Source organism: Falco biarmicus, chromosome 4 (genome assembly GCF_023638135.1).
Source record: "Falco biarmicus isolate bFalBia1 chromosome 4, bFalBia1.pri, whole genome shotgun sequence".
NCBI lineage: Eukaryota > Metazoa > Chordata > Aves > Falconiformes > Falconidae > Falco > Falco biarmicus.
Genome location: NC_079291.1, coordinates 68,517,365 through 68,535,371, shown reverse-complemented (window position 1 = coordinate 68,535,371; position 18,007 = coordinate 68,517,365). Strand labels below are relative to the sequence as shown.

Genomic DNA, 18,007 nt, shown 5'->3' with positions numbered 1-18,007 from the left:
GCAGCCCCCCCCCCTCCGTGGGCAGGGTGCAGCCCCCCTGCCACCGTCGAGGCCGGCACATGGGCACCACGTGCCCCAGGAAGTGTCGCCTGGTGCCGGGTGGGATGAGGATGCTGATCCCGGGGACCCCCCCCCCCAGGACCCCCCCATCCGACGCCGTCCCCTCTCCCGCAGGTCGCCCCCGCGCCGCTGAGCCATGCGGGATCGCCCGGCCCCCTCCCCGCCAGAGCCATGAGCGGCTGCCGGTACAATGGGGGGGGTGGCACGGCCCCGGGGCCCCCTGAGCGCCTCTGCCCGCACCCTGCACCCGCTGGAGGGGGAGACCCAGCCACTGCGGCCCCGCCATTCCCCTGGCCTCGAGGTGGTGGTCTCACGGCCAGAGCAGGCCGGGGGTTCGGATCCTGGCACCGCGGCGGCCCCGGCGCAGGATGCGGCTGAGGAGCGGGGCCGAGGACCCCGGCGGAACCAGAACATTGGGTACAAGCTGGGGCACCGGCGAGCCCTTTTTGAGAAGCGGAAGCGCCTCAGCGATTACGCCCTCATCTTTGGGATGTTCGGCATCGTGGTGATGGTCACAGAGACGGAGCTGTCCTGGGGGGGTCTACACCAAGGTAGAGGGTGTGGTGGGTGGGCGGCTGGGGGTAGTGGGGGGCCTGCCCGGGCTGACACTGCCTGCCCCTCTCACAGGAGTCATCGTATTCGTTTGCACTGAAATGCCTTATCAGCCTCTCGACCATCATCCTCCTGGGGCTCATCGTCATGTACCACGCCAGAGAGATCCAGGTGAGGGGCACCCACTAGTGGGGGCTCACCAGGGCCACGCCACCCTGGGGATCCCACCGCCCACCCCCCCCTCCTCTTCCTCCCCCCTGGCAGCTCTTCATGGTGGATAACGGCGCTGACGACTGGCGCATCGCCATGACCTACGAGCGCATCTTCTTCATCGCCCTGGAGTTGATCGTCTGCGCCATCCACCCCATCCCTGGCCAGTACCTCTTCACCTGGACGGCACGGTTGGCCTTCACCTATGCCGCCTCGGTGGCCGATGCTGATGTGGACATCATCCTCTCCATCCCCATGTTCCTGCGGCTGTACCTGATCGGGCGCGTCATGCTGCTGCACAGCAAGCTCTTCACCGACGCCTCCTCCCGCAGCATCGGTGCCCTCAACAAGATCAACTTCAACACCCGCTTTGTCATGAAGACCCTCATGACCATCTGCCCTGGCACTGTCCTCCTGGTGTTCAGCATCTCCTCCTGGATCATCGCTGCCTGGACGGTCCGCGTCTGCGAGAGGTACGGGGGGGCGCTCCCTGATGGGGCTCTCGGGCTGGGGTGCAGCTGAGGACGCACGGTGCAGCCCCCGAGGCGGCTTTGGGGAGAGAAGAGGCTTCTTGGAGAAGAGGCCCCTGCTCTCCAGGCAGAGCCTCCCTGGCAGGACCCTTATGCCCCGGCTGGTGGCCGCAATGGTTTTGCCAAACCAAACCCGCTTGCCAAGGCAAGGCTGGGACGGGCGGACCCCCAGGCTGTCTCTAGAGCTCTCCCAAGCCCCTCTGTGCCCTGCCTGGGATGCAGCAGGACCCCCCCTCTCTGCCGGCTGCTCCAGCTAGGAGGAGCTGGGGGTCTTGCAGAGGGGACCAAGCCCTCGAGCAGGATGTGGCCCATGCTCCTTGGCTGCACCCACCAGGATGCCGGGGCTGGGATGCCCGCGCCGGTGCCCTGCCCCTTCTCGGCCGCTCCTGTGGGACTCGCATTAACGGCTCTTGTTTTCCCTCCCTGACCGCTCTGCTGCTTGCAGGGACAAACTGTGAGTCACCCCAGGGACCGACAGCGCGTCCTGCACGGGACGTCCCCCGCCCCCAGGCTTGTGCTACCCAGAATTTAGGATTAGCTGCAGCCAGCGGGTGGGGGGGGTGTCAAGGCTGGGGGTCCGGGGGGGTGCAAAAAGGCCGTGGACACGGAAAGGGGCCTGAGCCCTTTTCCACTTGGAACCTCAGCAGCTGCTTTCTGTTCCCCCTGTGCCACCCAGCCAGGGTGGCTGTGGTGCCCAGCACAGCTGCAGACACGAGCCGGGGGTCCCATCGCAGCATGCGGGGGTGGGGCAGAGCACAGGTCCTTCTGCCAGGGCTCTTGGGGGGCTTTTGGAGGGGTGGGCTTGCTGCAGGAATCGCTGCAGGTCCTGGGGTGGCCCCGGGGGGGAGGGGGAAACCCTGGCAAGGAGCAGAGCTGAGCCAGAGCAGCCAGGAAGGAGCTGCTGGATCCTTGTTCCTAACCGGAGGCTTCGGCTGAGTCTCCAAAGGGCTTTTGCTCGGCTCTGGCTGTTGCTGGCGCTCGGTGTTTCCCCTCCTTGACGTGCACAGTCTGGGTGTGTTGGAGTCCCAGGTGCTCCCCAGCAGGACGGAGGGAAGCGGGGAGCACTGCAGCCCCCCCTGTCCGGGGGAGCATCGCCAGGGGGTGACGTCCTCAGGCTGCCAGCCCTTTGGGGACGAGCTCAGCCCTCACTGCCAGCCCCCCGTGGGGTGCCGGTGCCCCCCAGCATTGCCCTGCTGCATCCCTCAGTGCCGACTGAGGTTCCAAGCCCAAGCCGATGGCTGTGCCTGTGCCCGGGGGGCCGGGGGGGCCGGGGGCAGGGACGCAGCAATCCTAAATTCCTCACCGCACGCTTGAGTTCACCCCAGCTTGCTCCTTCCTTCCCTCTTCTCCCTCCCAGCACCCGGTTTGCCCAGCTCCCTGCTGCTCCCTGCATGCCCCCGACCCGCTGCCCGGCTTGGCCACTGCACCCAGCGCTGGGCTCCACTGCTCATCCCCAGGCTCGTCCCCGCAAGCAGCGGGGGCCATGTCTGGGGGTCCCTTGGGGAGGGGGTGAGGGGCACAGCCATCTGCATTCGTGGCATCGGCACTGGCCATGAAATCTCAAAGCGCAGTGTCCCCTGCTTCCCCCCGCCCCCAGTGACACCCGTAGTGGCCTCAGGGCCCTTTGTAGCCTTGCTCGGGGGGCAGCTTGCCAAGGTGGCCCCTCCAGGGGCTTGCGGGGTGTTTGCTCTGGCTGGGTCTGTGCAGCCATCCCCTGCTTTGCAGAGGGGGGGTATCCCTTCTCCTGGGGGGGGGTCACGCAGTGACACCCACGTCCTGTGCTTAGAGAGGTCTGGGGGAGCTTCAGGAGGATGGGGGCTGCTGCTCTGCGCCTCGGTATCCTCATCCAGCCCCCCCGAGCCAGCACTGCTCCTGGGGGCTGCAGCCACCCCCGGAGCTTTCCTCCTTCCTGGCACCTGTGTCTGGAGTGCCCATACCTGGTGTCCCCAAAGTGTCCCCAGGGTGTCCCCAGCTGCTTTGGGGCCCCATGTGCCAGTGATGTGGTTGGGAGCTTGGGGACCCTCCTGGCTGCAGCCACCGGATGGGAAAGTAGCTAAAAACCACGTGGCAAAGCTGGTGGTGCCACGAGGGGCACGTGGTGGGACCGGGACTGTGCGGTGACATCAGCTCCGCTCGGCCCTGGGCAGGTACCATGACAAGCAGGAGGTGACCAGCAACTTCTTGGGAGCGATGTGGCTGATCTCCATCACCTTCCTCTCCATCGGCTACGGGGACATGGTGCCGCACACCTACTGCGGGAAGGGCGTGTGTCTGCTCACTGGCATCATGGTGAGCGCCGGCAAGGGGGACAGGCCGGGGGGGACATGACTCCTGTGCCCCCCCACTGCCCTCACCCCGGGGCTTTCTGCCCGCAGGGTGCTGGCTGCACTGCTCTGGTTGTCGCTGTTGTTGCCAGAAAGCTAGAGCTCACCAAAGCAGAGAAACACGTGCACAACTTCATGATGGATACGCAGCTAACAAAGCGGGTAAGACCCCCCTGGTGATGTCCCCCCAGCCCCATCAGGCACAGCATTGCCGGGCGCTGGACCAGCCATCTTCATCCGTGACCCTGGTTGCTTCCAGGTGAAAAATGCTGCTGCCAACGTACTCAGGGAAACGTGGCTCATCTACAAACACACCAAGCTGGTGAAGAAGATCGACCATGCCAAAGTTCGGAAACACCAGCGTAAGTTCCTCCAAGCCATCCATCAGTAAGTGCCAAACCTTTACCTGCTTCCTACGAGGAGGTTTTTCCCATCGTGGCTCCGGAACGAGAGCTGGGGGCTCCCTCCCTTTCTGCGCCCGTGCTGCTTGGACCCCTGGGTTGGGAGCCAGGTGGTCCCTGTCCCCTGTCCCTGTCCCCACTGCGGGGCTGCTCTCCTGGTGGGTGGGGGACCTCGACGATGCTGGGGTTTCCCCAGGGGTGCTGGATTGAGGAGGCTTGATGTGACCATGTGTGCCATCCGGCTTCACCCGCACTGGGGAGCAGGGCTGGGGGCTGCGAGCCCCTTGGCACCTCGTGCTTTGGGGGGACAACCAAGGGGCACCCAGCTTGGGGGAGGAAACTGGGGGGGGGGGGCGGGATGGCCGTGCTGCGGCTGCTGTCATCTCCCTGCGCTCTTCGTGGTGGTATTAAACCTGCTGTTGTGTTTTGTCTCTGTTCTGCCCTGTCCCTGCAGAGCTCAGAAGTAAGTTGCCCCACGGGGCTGCTCCTCTCCTCCACCTGCTCCCGTTTGCATGGGCTTGTTGCTGCAAAACTGTGGGGGGAGGAAACACGGGGGCGCAACCCCCCTGGGGCTGTCCGGGGCAAGGATGGAGGGGCAGAGGCTGTGCTTGTGGGGTAGGGGGCCTGCATGCTGGGGTGCTGGGGGTGCTGCCTGGGGGTATGGCTGACCCTGACCCTGCTCCCCCGTGTCTCTGCAGGTTGAGGAGCGTGAAGATGGAGCAGCGGAAGCTGAATGACCAGGCCAACACACTGGTGGACCTGGCAAAGGTGAGCGATGCTGGGATGGGATCCAGGGGACCCCACTGCAGGGGGGCTCCTGGTGCTGAGCCCCCTGCCCCGCTGTGTCCCCTACCTGTCAGACCCAGAACATCATGTACGACATGGTCTCGGAGCTGCAGGAACGTAATGAGGATCTGGAGAAGCGTCTGGGTGCCCTGGAGAGCAAGATGGAGGCGCTGGGGCTGAGCCTGCTGGCGCTGCCGGGGCTGGTCAGCCAAGCCCTGGGGCAGCAGCAGCGTGAGCTCCTGGGGAGCTGGACCCCCCGCCTCTGCTCCGCCACGGCCCCTTGCACCCCCACCCGACCCCCCAGGTCCCCTTCCACCGCCCCCCCCACCTCCTCGGACAGCGGGTGATGGGGGTGGGGGGGGGCCGGGACCCCTCTTATGTCTGGCCATCGTGTGGCTGATTTCAGTAGCTTTGTTCTGTAAAGCCCTGTATAAATTTCCTGCGTTCACTGTGCTGGCGTGAGGCTGGAGCCCTCCCCGAGCCGCCCCGTGCCCCCCCTGGCCGGGCGGGGGGTGAGCCCTGGCCTCCAGGAGGGCTTTTTAGAGGGGGGGGATGCAGCAGCCACTGCACCAAGGGGGATAGAGCAGCCCTGAGGGGGATGGAGCTGAGGGGGGGGAGAAGGGGTAGGGGAGGAGAAGCCAAGAGCCCTGAGCATTGGGAGGGGGGTTTTTGGGGGCTTCCCCCCCGGGTGTGTGTGGGTGGAGGTTAGGGACAGGGTGGGGGGACACCTGGGGTCTTGCCTGGAAGGCGCGGAGGAGGGGGCAGACCCCCGTGGTTGAGAGCAGGGCTGAGCCCCGGGGGTTGAGGATTTTGGGGGGTCAGGGGGCTCTGTTCCTGGCTCTGCCACGAAGTGACCTTGGCCAAGTCATGTCACCTCTCTGTGCCTCAGTTTCCCCCATCTGTAAAATGGGGGAGGGGGGGGGGGAGCGGGGGGGGGGGGACACACAATGATACCGACCATTGTAAAGTGCTGTGAGATTCCTGGATGCAATATTCAGCCCAGCCCCCTGCCAGCGGGGTGGGCAAAGACCCTCTGCTGGGACCCCCAGACCCCCCCGGGGGCCAGTCGTGCTCCCCAGCCAGGACCCTCGGTGGGGGGGCCCCGGGAGCGGGGGGCTGAGGCGCGTATTAAAGGAGGCTGAACTGGATGCGTCACTCTCTGCTCGCGGCAGCGGGACCCCTGCCCGGTGGGAGGGGGGGCATGGGGGGGGGGGGCTTGGAAGTGGGGGGAGCTCTGCAGCTTCCCTGGCTGCGACGGAAGCTCCCCCCATCCTGGAAACACTGCAGGAGGGGGATGGGGCTGGCATGAGGGCTCCAGCCCCACCCCGGGGGTGCACTGGGAGCTTGCAGCCCCCCACTTGCTGGCACTGGGGGCAGGTGGGGGGGGGTCCCTGCAGTGGCTTGGGGGCGGGGGTGATGGGGCTGGGCTCAGAGCATCCCTGGCCATGCTGGGGTACCCAGGCTCCCCGTGCACAGCCGCAGGGTGTCGGTGCTGCCCAGCCCACTGCAAAGCCAAATCGGGGGCCTGATGCTGGGACTCAGCAGAAGGTGGGTGCAGGATGAGGCCCTCGGTGGGCACCGGGAAGGCTGGAGGAGGGTGGGCAGGATCTGGCCCCTGCCCACACAGGGCCCCGTGGCCACGCTTCGGGGTGGCACATTGCTGTTAATGTTTAACCGCTGGTGCCTGTCGCTGGCGGGTGGTGGCCAAGGGACGTCGCAGTGGCCGAGGGACATTGCGGGGAGCCCCAGGCCCACGTCCCACCATGAGACGGGCAGGTAACAGTGGGGGAGGGGGGGCTTGGGGCGCCAGATGCTGTCCTGGGGTAGGGATTGGGGGGGTGGGGATGTGGAGCCAGGGGGGTGACACAGTGGGACTGGGCTGCTGGACAGGAGCCCAGCAGCAACCGTGGGGTCCTTGGGGGGGGGGGGGGGCAGGCGGGGATCGGCCGGCAACAATGCAGTGGGGACCCTTCCCCTCCTCCTGCCTGGAGGCTCTAGTGGGTCCCTGCTCCTGCCCAGCTTGGGTGCTGGGAGCACTGGCGGGTGCTTTCCCACTCACCCACAGGCATTTCCAGCCCCGGCTGTGGGGGACTGGGATGGGGTGGCAGCCCTGGTTTGCGCACCGGGGAGAGCTCACAGGAGGTGACATCCCCTGGGCATGGTTGGAGCTCACCGCTGGGTCCCAGTGTCAGATGCTGCTTGTAAACCCCAAGCGAGCTGTGGGGAGGGGAGGTGGCTCAGGGCCAGGCAAGTGTGCCCCGTGGGGGAAACTGAGGCACGTGAAAAGGGCTGGTGACCCATGTGAGCTCGCCGTGGGGTTTGCTCCCAGCCCTTCTCATCTCGGGGCTTCTCCTCCAGTGGGGCTCAGCCCAGAGGCGGGGAAGCGAAGCAGCCACCGGATGGACCCAGGGGACTCCCATCACCCCAAAGGCGCTGGGAGCCGATGGCCAAGCCCACGCACCCCACCGGGGAGCCGGGGCTGCTGGGTATGGAGCTGGGTGCAGGGGTGCTGCAGGCTGGGCTGAAGGTTTGGCACCACTTCTTCTCCATGAAGTCCTGGTTGGGGCTACTGGGGGCCTGGAGGGGCTGGGGGCAGCCACCCTGACCTGGCTGCTCACTGCCATCCCTGTGGGGCTGGGGGCCACTACTGGTGACCACAGCATCCTCCTGCCCACCCCCAGCCCCACCAGATCTCAACGGGCTCATGTGTCTCCTCTACCTGGCAGTGGCATATGTCAGTGCTGTCACCCTGGGGGGCTGTGCCACGGCCCCCTCCTTGCCAGCAGCTCCCACCTGGCCAGGGTGCTGGCAGCCACTCTCATCTTCATCTTCCTCACAGCACTGCTCTGCCTGGCCGGCAGCCAGCTGTTTCTCCAGATGTGGAGGCATGAGGTGGCCTGGAAGCACTGGGAGGTCCCCAGGGGTCCCGTTGTCACCGGGAGTGAGGACAGCCTCAGTGGTGTGTCCCCCGTGCCCTCTGGTATGGTGGCCATGCAGCCTCACACCCCTCCCTTGTGTCCTGAAGCCTCTGCCAGCCCGAGCCAGGCATGTCACCTTCGAGGATGAAGTGGTGCCACCAGGGAGACCCCTGGCGAGGGTCCGCCCTGCTGAGAAGCGGGAGAAGCTGGGGCTCATGTCTGTTCCCCCAGGGCTGGCACCCCGGCCACGTGCTGTCCCAGACTACGTGGTGTAAGTGCCTCCTGTGGGGATGGGGACAGCCACGGGACAGGGTGTCCTGGAGCCCCAGGGACCTGTGACAGCCACCCGAGGGAGTCCTGCCTGCCAGCGTGTGCAGGCAGCGCCTGGGCTCCCCCTCCCACACTCTGAGCCTTGTGGCTTCGTGGTGGCACAGAAAGTACCCGGCGATCCGGAGCCCCCGGCAGCGGGAGGGCTACAAGGGCGTCTTCCAGGACCAGCGGGCAGAGTACACGGAGCTGCTCGGGGAGGTCCGCACCGCGCGCTGGCAGCTCGGGGGGCCAGAGGCGGCGATGGCCCAGCCGCGCACCACGAGCACGACGGTGGGTCCCTCGGTGGGTGCCGGCTGTGGGCACCATGTGTCTTGTGGGCAGCGTTGGGTGCGATGAGTTGGCCGGTCTCTGCTGGGCCTGGGGCTGGGGCTGGGGGGTCTGCAGTGGGTGGGGGGACGTGGACACCCAGGTGGTATGAGTGATGCTCCAACGCACCTGGCAGCTGCTGGAAAATTGATGAGTGGCGGCATTTCGTGGCTACGCCCTGGGTGAGGTTTTTGTGGCGGCACTGGGGGAAGGCTGGCTGCCCACCCTGAGTCCCCCCAGGCTCATCAGCTCTGGCTGCCTCATTAGGGCCGGGCTGACCCCCCTCCCCAGGGCTCCAGGACGTGTCTTTCCACCCCGCAGGACAGCAGTGGGGTGGCCCACACCTGTGTGAGGAAGAGGAGGGTGAGCAGGGGAAGTGCTCAGCATCTGCTCCCCATGCTGGGGAGGCTGCAAGCCCATGGTCTCCCCATCGCACCTCTCCCTCTTCCCCAGTGCTTGGCGGGGGGGGGGGGGTCCCCAGGGAGGGCACCACAGGACCCCAGTGCCATGGCAGGTTTCCTCCTGGCTGAGCACCATCCGACCAGCAGGATTCAGCCTTCCTGGAAAAGCAGCAGCGCTGCGAATACCTGAAGCAGAAGCTGACGCACATCAAGGCGCGGATCCAGGAGTACGATCGTGACGCCCGCCACGACGCTGTCTTCTTCTGAGCCTGCGCACCAGCTGGCACCGACGCCATGGGACGGTGACCCCGGGGGGGGGCACCCCGGGGGGGACCCCAGGGGTGGGGAGGGGGTGGCAGTGCTGCAAGGTGCACCCAGTGCCCACCCAGCCATTGCACCCACTCGGGCGTGGAGAGCAAAGCCCTAGGCTCTTCGCGCTGCTGGTTTTGGGGTCCTCTGGGTGCCCCAGGGACCCTTGTGACCCCGGGCTCCCCAGGGAGGTTGGGGGGCTCTGGGGGGGCATGCTCCCTGTTCCCACGGGGGGGCCAGGCCCTGGCTGTGCCCCTCACCTCCTGTGAACTAGGGACCCCCCCACCCCGGGGCAGCAGGTGCAGCTGCAGTAGTGGCCAGAATCGGTGTAAATAAAACATTGTAATAATTTCTTTTCTTTCTTCTTTTTGGGGGGGTGGTGGGGATGTCTTAATGGGCATCCTGGGGCACCCACAGCAGCTGGCTGCCGGCAAACGCGCCCCACCCCAGCACCCATGGGACCCTCCTGCCCCCAAGAAAACAAAGCGGGGATGGGAGGGGGTGAGCAGACCCCCGCCCCCAAAGCCCTGCGGGGTCCCAGCCGGGGGTGCCCCCCGCCCCGTTTCGGACCCCTCCTTATCTCACCGGGGCGCCGGGCCGGGGGTGCGGCTCTGGAAGCGGCCCCCGGGGCTCCCCCCTCCCCATCCCACCCCTCCCCTCCCCTCCCCGGAGGCGGAAACCGGGGCCGGTCTCCAGCAGCGCCGCCGCCGCCGCGCCGCCGGTCCCGGCTGCCATTTTAAGGTGAACAAAGAGGCGGAGGCGCGGGCAGGTGAGTGGCTCCGCGGCAGGCGGGACCCCCGGCACCGGGGGGAGAGCAGGCGAGCGGTACCGGAGGGGGCACCGGGGGGCCCCGCTCCCCGCCGCGCACGGGGGGTCCGTCCTGCCCCGCCGCCCCTGCGCGCACTGGGGTCCCACCGGCGCCGGGCTCCCCACCGGCACCGAGCTCCCCATCGGTACCGGGCTCCCCACCGGCACTGGGCTTCCTACCGGCACCGGGGTCCCCACCAGGCTCCCTACTAGCACCGAGCTCCCTACGGCACCAGGCTCCCCACCGGGGTCCCTACCGGTACCGGCACTAGGCTCCCCACCAGCACCGGGGTCGGCACCGGGCTCCTCACCGAGCTCCCCTACCGGTACCGGCACCAGGCTGCCCACCAGCACCGGGGTCGGCACCGGGCTCCCCACCGAGCTCCCCTACCGGTAACGGCACCAGGCTCCCCACCAGCACCGGGGTCGGCACCGGGCTCCCCACCGAGCTCCCCCACCGGCATCGGGTTCCCCACTGGGGTCCCTCCCGGTACAAGGGTCGGCACACGTGGTCCCACCGAGTTCCCCCGCCGGTACCGGGCTCCTCAGTGCACCGGGGCTCCCGGCGCCGCAGCCCCGGCGGGTGGAAGGCGGGAGGCGGGGGGGAGCGGGGCCGGGGTCGCTCTGCCCGCCCGGTGCCCCCGCAGCGCGGGAAGGACCCCCGAAGCCCCCGGCCCCGTGTCCTCCTCGGGGTGCCCTGGGGTTATCGCTCCGGGAGCCCGTCCCTGCTGCTGCCGTGCCCCGGTGGCAGCATGCGTGGGGGTCCCCGGTGGGACGGGGGGGTCAGGCCGCGGCCCCGGGACTTAATCCGACTGGGGCGGGTGGGTTTGGGGGTTTATGGGGGGTGGGATCCCCTGAAGTGTGTGTGTGTTGGTTTGGGCACCCAGGGGGACCCCCGGGGCACCTCTGGGACCACAGCTGCACCCCAGACCCCTGCTGCCCACACTTGCTGGGGGTCAAGGGCTGCCACCCCCCGCGCCCCCAGCCCAGGGGCCTGATCCTGCATGCTGAGCCCTGGCACTGCCGGAGCAGGTGCCTGGGTTGGGTTTCCCACAGGGTTCAGGTTTCCCTTGCTCTGCTCCCTGTGCTGCAGTGGGGGTCTTTGGGCCAGGGGGGGGTCTCTGCACGGGGCCGGCCCTACATCAACTTTGAAAAAAACCCAGTTTTTTAAAACTGATTTGGTACTTTTCACTGCGTTGTTGCTAATGGGTCCTGTATTTTTTTTAAATTTTTTTTTTTAAATCCAGCCAGATCTGCTTACGGAGAAGCCTTCAGGGTTAGCGCCAGCCTTGGGTAAGAGCTTTTCAGTTTTAATTAGAATTTAAACAATCCAATTCATTCAGGTGATGCCTGGTGGTTGGGTGGGCCCGGGGGGAGCGGGGGGCCGGTGTGGCCGGGTCTCATGCGTGGGGCAGGGCTGGGGTGCGCCCTGGCAGATGCGCCGTGACTCACTTCTCCTCCCTGTGCCTCAGTTTCCCCATCAGCAGCGGTGGCTCTGGTGGCACGGGCAGGTGGTTGTTGACGGTGTCATTGGGCTGGGGACAGGGGACCAAAGTCCCTGCCAGGCGTGCGGAGATGTAGAAACCCGGGAGCTGCATCTCGCAGAGCCGCAGCGCCGGTGCTGGCACCTCCTGGTGCGCAACCAGCTCTGACGGCTCCATCCCTCTCCCCACCAGGCTCTCCGCCACCGCCACCATGTTCAGCAAGAAGTCCTACGATGGCCCCCCCATGGGCTATGGCCCCCCCACAGGCTACGGTCCACCCACGGGTGATTATGGCTACGACTATGGTGCCCGCTCGCCCCCACCGGGCTCTTATTACATTGAGGACGTGCCGCAGCACTTCTACAAGTGGACCTCGCCACCCGGCGTGGTGAGGATCCTGGAGGCCATGGTCATCCTGCTCTGCATCGCCATCTTCGCCTGCGTGGCCTCCACCCTGGCCTGGGAGTATGGCTATGGCTTTGGGGGGGCTTATGGCAACGGGCTGGGGGGCTTCTACGGTTCTGGCTACTATGGCAGTGGGTTGAACTATGGCTACGGTTACGGGGGCTACTATGGTGGGGTCACCAACCCGCGGGCGGCCAACGGCTTCATGATCGCCATGGCTGTGCTCTGCTTCCTGGCCCAGCTGGGGCTCTTCGTTGCCAGCATCACCAAATCGAGCAGCTCCCGCTCCCGGCGCTTCTACCTGGTGGTCATCGTGGTCTGCGCCGTGCTGGCCATCGTCATGCTCATCGCTTCCATCGTCTACATCGTGGGCGTCAATCCCCAGGCGCAGATGACCGGCAGCTACTACTACAACCCCTTGCTGACCATGTGCAGCCAGGTCTACAGCGGCAGCACCTACCTGAACCAGTACCTCTACCACTACTGCACCGTGGACCCCCAGGAGGTGAGGGTGCACCCCCAGCTCTGGACAGACACCCCCTCTTTGACCCAAACTGGCAACACAAACCTTTTGCCCTGCTTCAAACGTGATGCTGAGCAAGGGCAGCATGTGTCCTGCCCTCGGGATGGGTGCGCAGTGCCACGTCCCTGGGGTTTTCCCTCCATCTTTAATGGTTTTGGTGGTTCTGATTGCTGTGGGGTGGCAGGGGGTGGCTGGATCCCAGCTGAATCTCAGCCCAGCTGTTTGCTGGGGCAGCAGGAGGAACTGGGGCAAGCTGGCTGCCAGCGCTGTGGAGTTTCAGGGAGGGGATGGTCTGTTGTCCCGGTGCAGACCCGGTATCTGGTACTTTGGTCTCCCCGGTCATAAAAGTATTTGAACAAGGTTGGGGCAGGGTGGGCTGTGAGTGCCAGGATGGGTGCGGGGTCAGGTTGCCAGCTGGGTGCCAGCTCTCTGCCAGAACCCATGGTGCTGCCAGCCTGGCTGGGGAGCCCAGCGGGTCAGTGGGGCAGCCAGAGCCCTCAAAACAAAGTTCACCAGCCCTGGTTTCGGCTGGGGCCAGCGGGGATCCTGCGTGGCACATGGGCTGGGACTGGTGCTGCCGGTTCCCAGCCGGTCAGGCTGGCCGTGCCACATTCCTGCACCCTGAGCAGGGGGAGCCGCACACCTGCGCTGCTCCTGCTCCATGCAGAGGCCAAGCATGGCCTAATCCGTCCTCACCTGCCCCATTCCAGCATGGCTGCAGGGATCCAGCTCATGGGAAACCATCGGGGCAGGGACACAGCTGCGTGGGGTGGAAGCTGGCCTGTGGCCGAGCCAGCAGCGGGCTCGGGGTGCTGTGCCAAGGTGCTGGAGGGTGCCAGCTCCCGGCTGCTCCCCAGGCCCCAAACCTTTCGTCTCCCCATGGGAAAATCAGCCCCCCCTCACCGTTGCTTGAGCTGGCCCCCAAAACTCTCAGACCTCTGCTGGGCTCCATCCCACCGTGTGGGGGTCTGACATAGGGAGGATTTTGGGATGAGGGGAGCAATTCCCACTCAGCTCGGGGAGGTGCAGGGTACCTGGACCCCTGGGAAGGGGTCTTCACAGCCCTGCAAGGACCCCCACCCTGAGAGCACCCTCCCTCTGCCCCTCCAGGCTGTGGCCATCGTCTGCGGGTTCCTCATCGTCATTCTGCTCTGCCTCATCTGCTTCTTCGCTCACAAGACACGGAGCAAGATCTGGAAGTATGGGAAACCAAATATTTACTGGGACAAGGTGCCGGTGGTCCAGGAGGGTCCGAATGTGGAGGAGTGGGTGAGTCTGAGCATGAGCTGGGGGTGCTGGTGGGTACCCGGGGCTGCGGGGGGTCTGTGTCTCCCCCCCCGCCCCCCTTCCCCTGAGCATCCTCCCCGCCTACCCTCTATCAGCGGGGCTGGCTGCGCCCGAGGCAGTGCGGGGTTGGGATGTACCGGGGTGAGCACAGGGGCTGCGTGGGGACCCCGGGGCTCCCCCTGGCACCGGGGCTGTGCCGAGCCATGCCATTCCCCTCTACCAGCCTGGCCCCAGGGCTTTGTGCCAGGAGCCTCTTTGTGCCTGGCTTGTGCCATACGGGTGCCTGGTCCCGGTGTGTTTGCACGCCGCAGCAGGCAGCTCCTGGGTTGCGGCATTATCACCACCGGTGCGATGCTGTGCCCAGTGCTCACCGGGTCCCTCCCTGTCACCCCGTTTCGGCACTGTGTTTTTTCCCAGTCGGCACCGTTCCCTGGCACAGCGAGGCTTTGCACGGGTTGCCGGGCTGGGCGAGCTGGTCTCAAACTCCCTGAAAGACAAACAGGGTGGGAGCTGATGGGCTGGGTGCCAGGAGCACAGCACCCAGGGCTCTGGGTCCCTTCCCTGTTGCTCACCCCCATGCGCAGGGACGCCGGCCATGAGACGCTGCCCGTTGACACGGTTTGGTTTCAGTCTCGGCAATGATTAACCGGACTTCACGGGGCTGTGCCACCTCGCTGCTGTGGAGGAGGCTGGGGGCTTTGCAGCCACCAAACCAGCACTGACTGGGCTTCAGATGCACCGGTGTCCCTTGGGTGGGGGGTGCTGGGGAGCCCCCTGCTGCAGCGTGGTCCCGGGGAGGGTGCCGGTCCCAGCCTGGCCCCGCTGTGCGCCAGGACGTGCCCCATCCTGTCCTCGCCCTGCAGCTCCCTGAGCTGGTGTCTCTGCAGGTGCCGGTGCCTGGGGAGGGTGCGGGAAGCCTGCATCATCCCATGGGAAGGAGCCTTTGAAATCCACCCCTGCCCCAGAGCACAGCTCTTGGGGTGCTGCCGTGATGGGTGGCAATGGGCCATTGTGTGGGCAGGGGGCTGCATCCCTGTCCCCAGCCCGGTGAGACCGGGGCAGCCCCGGGTTCTCGGGCACCGGGCTTCCCACCGGGGCTGGGAGTGAGGATGTTCATCACGTTTATCCCAAACTTTCAAGGCAAACCTGGAGTCGAGCACCACAAGTTGCTCCCTGGCCCCAGAAAGCTGGGCTCTGCTCCCCATGCCTCGCTCTGCCTGTAGGTCTAATATTTATTTTTCATTTTGCAGAAATACCTTTGTTCTGGTTTATTTATTTTTAAAAGTCCCTCCCTTACAAAGCATTTCCTGGCCTCCTGGGGGCCGGGCTGGTGAGTGGGGGCAGGACCTCATGCACCCCTGGCTGCCCTTCACCTGCCCCTCGGGGGTCTCTGCTCTGCTGGGTGCCACTGGGTGGGGATGCAGCAGTGGGGGGGTGTGAAACCCTCCTGGGACATCTCGGTCCCTGTTTATGGTCGGGACTGAGATAAACGGGTGACCTTCGAGCGGGCGTGAGCCACCGCGTGAGCCACCGCGTCCTGGCATGGCACAGAGACATGGCTGTCCCCGTGCTGGTGGCCCTCTTCGGCGAAGTGGGGCTGGGAGCAGCCCCCAGTTAACCATGTCTTCGTTAAGAGCTGGAGGAAGTGGCTTCGTGGGCTGAGGTCCCCAGGGCCAGGGACCGGCTTCCGCACAAACAACCCACAAAGGCCAGGAAGGAAGGGGGGGGAGGGACAGACGGATGCCCCATGTCCTCCTTGAGGAGCCCTGGCTATGCTGGGGCAGCAGCGAGGGTCCAGGGGGGGCGGGCGAGGCTGGATGGGGTGAGTATGCAGCCCCTGGCAAAGCCTGGGGGGGTGTCACCCTGGGAGTGCAGAGCTGGGTGCCAGGACCCCCACCCCGAGCTGTGTGTCCATCTGTGCTTGTCTCCCAATGGGACCCCCCTGCTGCGGCACTGGGGTCTGTGGGTCCTTCTTTGGGGCATGTCTTGAAGCATCCCCCCTCCCCAAGTGCTGCTCTGCCCACCCGTGAGGGGTCCCCCCATCCCTTGCCCCCCGTAGCCGTGTGGGGCACCCCACTGCAGCTGTGCCGGGGCTCACCCCCCTGCTGGGACCACGGGCAAGAGGCCCCCAGGGGTGGGGAGGGCGTTTCTCTGGCCGCATGGATGGAGACCCGCATCCTGGTGTGCCGGCTGCCATGGTCTGTGCCCTGCTCAAGGAGGGGTGAGTGTCCCCACCGCCCAGGCACGTGGCTGAGCCCTTCTCCCTGTTCCAGGTGAAGAATGTGGCAGATGGGGCCAGTGTGCAGGACGAGACGGCCACGCTCGCCTACTCGGAGAAGCCAACGAGCCCCATCACTGCGCCGCCCTACAGCCCCCCCTCCTACAGCTACCCCCCCCCAGAACGGGTACTACCCCTCCGGGACCTACAGCAGCCGGGGGTGAGTGGCCGGGCAGGGCAGTTGGAAGGGCTTGGGGGGGGCCGACACCGACACCTTGGGTATCTGCCCCCCCTGTGCTGAGCTGGCTGATGTCCCCTGTGTCCCATGCAGGGACCAGCCGGACCGGGCGGCCAGCCCCAGCCCGGCAGAGGAGAAGGTGCGGGAGCAGCCCACCAAGCCCCCTGCCCGCCGTGGGCGCCGGCGCCGGCGCAACCCTGAGCTGGACGAGTCGCAGTATGAGACAGACTACACCACAGCCGTGGAGTCTGGTGACGAGCGGGACCAGGACCAGTGGGGCAGGTGAGGGGGGACCCCTGGGAGCTCCCCACCATCACTGGCCATCTGGGGCCTGACCTTGCCCCTCTCCCACAGCCTGTACCCCCCCATCACCTCAGACAGCACCCGCCAGAAGTACAAGCAGGAGTTCGACACGGACCTGAAGCGCTACAAGCAGCTCTGTGCCGAGATGGACAACATCAATGACCGCCTCAACCAGCTCAGCAAACAGCTTGACAGCATCTCTGAGGACAGTCCCCAGTACCAGGTTAGGGCTCTGGGAGCCGTGGGGTCACCAGATGATGTGAGGCCTTGGGGATGGATGCTGTGGGGTCACTGGGATGCTGTGGCACATTGGGGACAGATGCTGTGGGGAAATGGGATGCTGTGGAGCCTTGGGGATGGATGCTGTGGGGTCACCAGGATGCTGTGGGGCCTTGGGGATGGATGCCGTGGGGATCTGGGATGCTGTGGGGCCTTGGGGATGGATGCTGTGGGGTCACCAGGATGCTGTGGGACCTTGGGGATGTATGCTTGTGAGGATCTGGGATGCTGCGGGGCATTGGGGATGGGTGCTTGTGAGGATCTGGGATGCTGTGGGGCATTGGGGATGGATGCAATGGGATCACCGGAGTGCTGCGGGGCATCTGGGATGCTGCAGGGCATCAGGGATGGATGCTGTGGAGCACCTGGGATGGATGCTGCAGGGTGTCAGGGATGCTGCAGGGTATCAGGGACTTGTCCCAGTGGGGTGCCCACCCTTGTGGCTCCAGGCCGTGGTGCCAGCTAGTTGTGACCCCCGCTCCTGCCCATCTCCTTCGCAGGATGTCGCCGAGGAGTACAACAGGCTGAAGGACCTGAAGCGGGTGAGTCTGGGGTCCCATCTGAAGCAGGGCTGGCTTGGTGCAATGCAGCTGGGGGGGAGGTCGGAAAGTGCAGTGCCCTCCCCACAGCCCCCGCAGCTGAGGCCGGTCCTGTGCTGCCTTTCAGAGCCCGAACTACCAGACGAAGAAGCTGGAGACCAAAACCCTGCGCAACAAACTGTTCCACATCAAGCGGATGGTGAGCGACTACGACAAAGTGCGGGGGTAGCCTGTGCTGCCCCGACCACCACGGCGGGATGGGCACGAGGGGCTCCCCGCTCCCCACCCACCCTTTCCAAAGACTTTGGTGCATTTTGTACCTTTGTTTGTTTGTATTAAAAAACCTGAGCCCACCATTGAAAGCCACTCCGCACTGTCAGTGCCAAGGGCAAGGGGCGGGAGGAGGCTGCTGGAGGGAACCCCCCTGTCCCCCACTGTCCCCATCCTGCGCACTGGGGGCCATGGATCCCTTCCTGCTGCTGTAAATATGTTTGGGGAGGGTCTGCAGCCCCCAACTGCCTCTGCTGGGGTTGGGGTACCAGAACGTGGCTGGATGGGGCAGAGCATCCCTCGGCCGGGCACTTGGGGGGGCAGAGCCCTGCATCCCCTGAGCCCCCAGGGCTGCCCTTTGGGGAGCAGCCCTGGGCAGGGGAGGTATTTTATAAGGAACTGGCTGAAACTGTGTATTATTTTTTTTTTTTTGTAATAAATAAACTGTAACTATTGATTTTAAACTTGTGCCGGTGTGAAAGGGGCCATGCTGGGAGCAGTACCTCTGGCGGGTGGGTGGCCCAGGC

The 18,007-nt window shown here is 65.8% G+C and overlaps 3 protein-coding genes across 5 annotated transcripts; all 3 read left to right on the top strand.

Moving 5' to 3' along the window:
- The first annotated feature begins 204 nt into the window (after positions 1 to 204).
- KCNN1 (potassium calcium-activated channel subfamily N member 1) lies at positions 205 to 5,301 on the top strand. Its single transcript, XM_056337367.1, is given in 10 exon segments — positions 205 to 252; positions 254 to 595; positions 597 to 611; positions 688 to 783; positions 877 to 1,295; positions 3,500 to 3,641; positions 3,728 to 3,838; positions 3,936 to 4,063; positions 4,776 to 4,845; positions 4,938 to 5,301. Coding segments are annotated over 10 exon segments (1,617 nt in total). The 5' UTR covers positions 205 to 231; the 3' UTR covers positions 5,211 to 5,301.
- A 1,254-nt stretch (positions 5,302 to 6,555) lies between these two features.
- On the top strand, positions 6,556 to 9,480 carry OCEL1 (occludin/ELL domain containing 1). Of its 3 annotated transcripts, none has more exons than XM_056337422.1 (5): positions 6,556 to 6,639; positions 7,222 to 7,349; positions 7,889 to 8,052; positions 8,216 to 8,381; positions 8,685 to 9,480. In XM_056337422.1, the coding sequence occupies exons 1-5, from the start codon at positions 6,627 to 6,629 to the stop codon at positions 9,006 to 9,008; spliced, it is 795 nt and encodes a 264-aa protein (XP_056193397.1). In that variant the 5' UTR covers positions 6,556 to 6,626; the 3' UTR covers positions 9,009 to 9,480. The 3 variants fall into 3 exon arrangements, with proteins under 3 accessions (XP_056193397.1, XP_056193398.1, XP_056193396.1); XM_056337423.1 differs by having other exon boundaries at positions 7,703 to 8,052; positions 8,966 to 9,480; XM_056337421.1 differs by having other exon boundaries at positions 7,703 to 8,052.
- Positions 9,481 to 9,818: 338 nt separating this feature from the next.
- Positions 9,819 to 17,944, top strand: OCLN (occludin). Its single transcript, XM_056337368.1, is given in 10 exon segments — positions 9,819 to 9,896; positions 11,182 to 11,227; positions 11,611 to 12,328; positions 13,457 to 13,615; positions 15,907 to 16,022; positions 16,024 to 16,071; positions 16,183 to 16,371; positions 16,444 to 16,615; positions 17,172 to 17,213; positions 17,338 to 17,944. Coding segments are annotated over 8 exon segments (1,527 nt in total). The 5' UTR covers positions 9,819 to 9,896; positions 11,182 to 11,227; positions 11,611 to 11,629; the 3' UTR covers positions 17,440 to 17,944.
- The last annotated feature ends 63 nt before the right edge of the window (positions 17,945 to 18,007 follow it).

Bases quoted from the DNA above. Each gene is read 5' to 3' on its own strand.
- OCEL1 (XM_056337421.1), top strand. The intron at 7,350-7,702 runs GTATGGAGCTGG...TCTTCCTCACAG, and splicing joins CGGGGAGCCGGGGCTGCTGG to CACTGCTCTGCCTGGCCGGC. The intron at 8,382-8,684 runs GTGGGTCCCTCG...CTGCCTCATTAG, and splicing joins CGCGCACCACGAGCACGACG to GGCCGGGCTGACCCCCCTCC.